General features: G+C 40.9%; 1 protein-coding gene across 3 annotated transcripts in view; it reads right to left on the reverse strand.

Moving 5' to 3' along the window:
• Positions 1 to 791: 791 nt before the first annotated feature.
• Positions 792 to 5,542, reverse strand: part of pcgf3 (polycomb group ring finger 3) — a 45,131-nt gene continuing 40,380 nt past the window's right edge. For all 3 annotated transcript variants that reach the window (XM_020594041.1, XM_020594042.1, XM_020594043.1), the window contains 2 exons: positions 3,972 to 4,052; positions 792 to 2,731 (listed from right to left, as the gene is read on the reverse strand). In XM_020594041.1, coding sequence (XP_020449697.1) covers positions 2,684 to 2,731; positions 3,972 to 4,052 — 129 coding nt within the window. In that variant the 3' untranslated portion in view covers positions 792 to 2,683. The remainder of the gene's footprint in view (positions 2,732 to 3,971; positions 4,053 to 5,542) is intronic.

Consider the following 5,542-nt stretch of genomic DNA (forward strand, 5'->3'; position numbering starts at 1 on the left):
AACTAAGGCCCAAGCACCTGGCACCATTAAAACTGAACAGGAGGCCAAAATAGGTTCCAAAGAACAAAGACATTTTACATAGGTTTCTGGATTAAGAGCCTTGAAACACAAAAGTCAGCATCAGAAGTGAAAAGACAGCTGAGAGAGGATACCAGAGACTGTTTTGGTTGAGCTGGTTTGGTACAGACCTGTAGGCTATAATAATGCTCATTTAAAACACAGGTCATAGGTCCTGATGTGGCAGGGTTCCTACACATGACTCTGCTTCCAAACCTCCATCAGAGTGTGGATTTCAGGATTATGAGAGATGCTGTGCAATGGTGGACGATATCACGGACCTGGCCTAAAGAGCAGCACACAAAACGCTGTTGGAATGATGCGCATGTATTTGTATCTTGAAAGAGCCAATGTTTTTGTTTCTTTGTTTTTAATCAGTTTTCAGATGAACATATCTCACCAGATGTTGGAACCTAGTGATGCACAGGAACCCTGCATGTAGACTCAGACATACAGACAAGACAGTGCTGTGGGCAGATACAATGCAAAGGGTAAATAATTGTCATTTAACTACTGAAGAGACAGGTCACTGAGGTAATACTACTTGAGGTCTGATATGGCATTATGGGTCCAGTTGTGTTAAAGTTACAGACAGTTCAGTTCAGGATTTTGAACGTTGACATTTTGTTGTTTGACAGAACATCGGTTTGCTGTGTCACACAGTTGAGAACAGCATGTTGTTCTTGAGGAACAAACCTCCTCAAGACTAGAAACATACACTTATAAGCACCAAATGACCGACAGTAGTCATTTTATTCAGAATTTCATTATCAAAATGTTCAAAAAACCTCAGTCCCTGTGAGAAACCTGAACTTGTGAGTTATTTTAAAAAAAGACTCAAGTGTCTTGTTAACAATATTGAACACTGGCTAATCCACAAAAAAAAAATCTGTTATACTGAACTTGCGACAGAAACTAAATCCATTTTACTTTCAGAAATGTTCTTAAATTGATTTTCTTAAACCTTGTGCAACTTTGCACATTTGCAGCTTGAACTGGCAGTGACAAGTAACTGAATATACCTCAGCACAACACAACATGATATCAGTAATTTGCACTTGTGTTTATCACACCAGCCGCCTGTGGTGCCTCATACCAATGACGTCCAAGAGAAAGCTTGTACTTGACCAAACAAATGTTAATTCCCGTGGGCAGGAAAATGTCCACACACCTCACCATAATTTAATTTGGGCAAAAAGGATTAGATCCTCTTCTCTGTTGTCAAGGCTGCTGAGATGAGTGAGACCAGTGTGTATTTACAAAACTTATTTCTGTTTTGCAGTTAAATCTCAACAAACGTAGCGGAGGGAAATGCATGGTATCAAGGGTGCAGGGTGCCAACAACATCTGCTGCTAGCAGCTTCAACTAGAAGCTGTAAACATGTGGGTGCATCAGTGTTTGTCTGCCTGGTGCAGAAACTCAAGGACGGATATCACGGACTACGTGGTGTGAAAACATGGAGATTTAAATAAATATAAATGAACAAGTTCTTTGCCCAAATATTGCATTTTTATGTCTGGCAGGCATTTCTGTTTTAAAAGATAGAATTTGTTGATAAAGCTGTACTCTATAGAAGACAGGTGAGATGAGGAGCTTTCTCCTCATCTACCCTCAAGTCCTGTAATGCTCTGAGAGCACTTTAACATATTTAGACCCCACACAGACACAAATGACATAGGAGTTGATATATTTGTTTTGCGTCTTTCTCAGACAACATAAAGATTTATATATCTCAATACCAATGGTGAGTCTGTCTTTAAAAATGCTAATTTCCCACCTGTGGACACTTATCACCCCACATATAGATAGCACTTCTGGGATCCACTCTGTTTTTTAACAGTCTAAAGTCTCTTATTCTCTTCAATCTCTCTGTAACATGACATTTTATGTACAATATCAGTATATAGAACATAAATTACTACACAAAAAATGTTTGCCTATTCACAATCGACAATCATCAAGAACCCAAAAGCAAATTAGACAAAACCCACAAAATGAAATAAAAAAAAAATCCAGAGACAATTTACTTGATAAACAGCTTAAAGTTGATGCCTGTCATATAACCTCTCCATATTCTTTCTGTGCTCCAAGTCAAGTGTACTGCTGGGGGAGAACACCCGGTACAAAAAAAAACAAAAACAACCCTCCTCTCCCTTCAGTCACTGTTTCAGGAGGATGAAATCTGCATGAAGTTCAAAATCATGGTCATGTGATTCCGGACATCGCACATGTGTGTGTGTGTGTGTGTGTGTGTGTATGTGTAAACAGAGCACCAGTAGTGTCTTGGTTCCATGTGTCTCTTCTGTACAAAAGTATAAATATATGCTTTCTCTCCATTTTTTTTTCCTTTTTCTTTTTTGTTTTTCACATAGAGGATGTAGCCGACAAAAATGGTTGTTTTACTTTCTAAAAACACACCAGTGGTGCAGCATCTGTGCCTGAGTTGCCAGTTTTATGTTGTATTACTCCCCCCATTAAGATCCCGATTTGCTGGCTTGTGTGGACTTCAACAATCAGGTGTTTGCTTGGTGTTGGTTGATCGTCTTTGCATCAGCACAGTCTGCAGCCACCGGCCAAAAAAACAAATCAAAAAAACAAAACAAAACACCTTTGTCTCCACTTTAGCTACAGCAGATCCATCTTGGGTCTGTAATGAAGCAGGAGGGGGGATTTCTGGGAGGAAAAACAAAAACAACTTCAGCACAAGTCTGAATCTCTCGATCCCCCCAATTTAATGATGCGTTATCCGCTCTAATTTAACATAACATAACATTAGCATGCCTGGTCAACTAGCTTAGCACAACAGAAGAACCCTGGGATTATTGGCTAATAAAATCATTGTGACAAAACAAAAAGCCCAGTTTACTGACACATCCACAGCTGGTCGAACTCCGATGCCTCTATACAAGACGGCAGCTCTGTCCCATTCATTACTGTTTACCTCACATGACTTTGCCGGTCCTCGTTCTGAAAACATTTTCTCATGGATATTTATTTATTATTTTAAAACACCAACATGTCGTTCTTCCAAAGTAACTTAGTAAGTACTTCTATAGTAACCATCTGAATGGTGTAATGTACCTTTTCTTAACATATTGCACTATAATACCGGGGTTAAACAGCTCTACACTGCAATCCAAACCCACCGAATCATGATGTGTCTTTTACATGGGCCACCAACTGAGGATGATGCTTTGATTGCTTTTTGTCTTTTTTTGCAATTTAACACAGCACAGAGCCAATATTAGATAATGCAGCTATCTGAAGTATATTCAAGAGCTTTTTGCAGATTTCTCGTGTCTCACTTACATCAAACTAATAGCAAGACTTCAGATACACGTCTAAACTCATTTGCGATGAACTCCAAACTTAACATGGTGGACCAAGCAGGTCCAGTTACTCCAGCTGCCTTCTGGAACAATTCAGCAGTTGCAAGGACATTTTACTGTGAAATTCAGTGATTAGTAACAAATCAAAAAGCTTCCTCTATTATAAAACAGAGCTAAGATACTGGGGTCTCTCTACATGGCGAGGCTCAGGAGTGTCTGTCTGGCCAAATGAAAACCAATGGTTACATCCTCAGTTTGTTTCCAGCAGGTTACTGCCATTTTTCAAAACCCTTTTCCTCCTCATGGCTTGTTCCACAATATTATTATCAAACCACAAGCTCTGAGCTGCATTCTTCTCTGTTTTTGCTGACTGACCATATCCGACTGAGATATAACATCATAAAAACAGAGCCCTTGGTTTTCTCTCAAAGTGGCATATGTGTGTGTGTGTGTAGAATCAATAAAATCTAATTAGGCCTACAAATGAACAAGGCTGGGATGCCTTTATATGACAGTAAATCTTAAACTTCACAGTTCTTCCCAGGCAATACAAACCTATCACATTATACCCACACATCAGTTACCTTAAATCTCCATCTTGTCACGACAACAAATTTCAAAGTGTGGTCCTTTCCCAAGATTTCCTCGTTGCATAAAATGTCCAGCTGTGAAAAGAAAACAATGAGCAATATTTGCCTTCAAAGTGTTTGGACTTCCTCTCAGCAGAAACAAATTGGTTTCCCTTTAGAGGAGGCTAACAACATGGCAAACTCTGGTTTAAGGCCACTGCTGCTCTTCCGTCTCTACACCTGCCCCTCAGCTCTCACTTTTCAGGCTGAGGAGACTCGGGGAAGCTTATTTTGACACCGAGTGGCCCCTGGCTCCTGTGCAGCAGCAGCAGGGCCTTTTGGAAGAACACAGACGCTCGATACTGAACACGAGGCCAGCTCGCCAAATCTACCTCCCCTCCTGTGAAGTCAACATTGATATTCTGCTGAGCGGTGCCTCGTATCTGCATCTGCCAATCAATACTGTGAGACGGAGTGGGGAGGGGAGGAAAGAGTCACGGCTAGGGAGGAACACTGCCATAGCGTCACCTGCTGGCTGTGACTGGAAGTACCCCAGCCAGGCCTTATCAGCTTCGAAAGGGCAGAGGATCAAGTCCAGGTTTGTAATGGGAAGGATATCAAAAATAATTCAGAAGAAGAGCTGGAAAGGTGTGTTTTCACCTAGAATATTAATAAAAAGCTTTTGTGTCAAAATAGATGATCTGAGCTGCTGAAATAATAGAAAACAGTCCTAAAGACCCGGGTTTTCTCATTTTGGGCATTTTCCTTTTCACTCAATTTATTCATGTGTTCAGCTCCTGTAAAGACATTTAAAAGGACGGTTGGTTTACAAACACAAGAAGTGTGTAAACGGCATGCGGCTCTCTGACAAATCAGAATCTGTTCGAACAACAGCTTTTGAGAGTCGATGGACAGCACAGCAACGGCTGACGGAGAAGCAGCTGCCTCGCCCAAGTTGTGCTACGAAGGCCGACGATATGATTGAGCCTACCCACTCATCTCTGTGACAGCCAGTAAAAAAGTAAGTAGAAAATTGAAAAATAGACAACAAGAAGGCGTCTGTGATGATTATTTGCAGCATCCTAAAAAAAAATCCATCTGTCAAATTATCACCCACCCTCCCCCACTGCTGTTCTGAACGGGGCGGTAAAGACAATAAATAGAAAAATTACCACATCTAGATATGATCAGGGCTTGTTTCCAGCTCAGTTTAACAAACACAGACGTATGAGTCAGTGCAGAGAAGTACACTGAGCTGACCTTTACCTGATTTCTGGTGAAAAACGCACTGATACACTTGGCCCACACCGCCCAGCTGGTGCTCCAACAAGTTACCGTAAGTGCCAAGTATCAAGAGATTTGTTCCAAACTGCTGCGAATCCATTTAGGAAAGAAAAAAAAAACCATGTGCCTGATTTTTCTGTGTTTAATAAGCATTGTATTTGTATATACTTTAATTGTTAAGGAGATAACATTTGGGGGTTGATGACGCTGCAGCGAGTTTTGTCACATCTGGATGGTGATGGGGGCACAGTGAGAGTCACCTTTTTTGATTTCTCCAGTGCCTTTAACACCATCCAGCCTCC

This window comes from Monopterus albus, unplaced genomic scaffold (assembly GCF_001952655.1).
Source record: "Monopterus albus unplaced genomic scaffold, M_albus_1.0 scaffold21.1, whole genome shotgun sequence".
Classification (NCBI taxonomy): domain Eukaryota; kingdom Metazoa; phylum Chordata; class Actinopteri; order Synbranchiformes; family Synbranchidae; genus Monopterus; species Monopterus albus.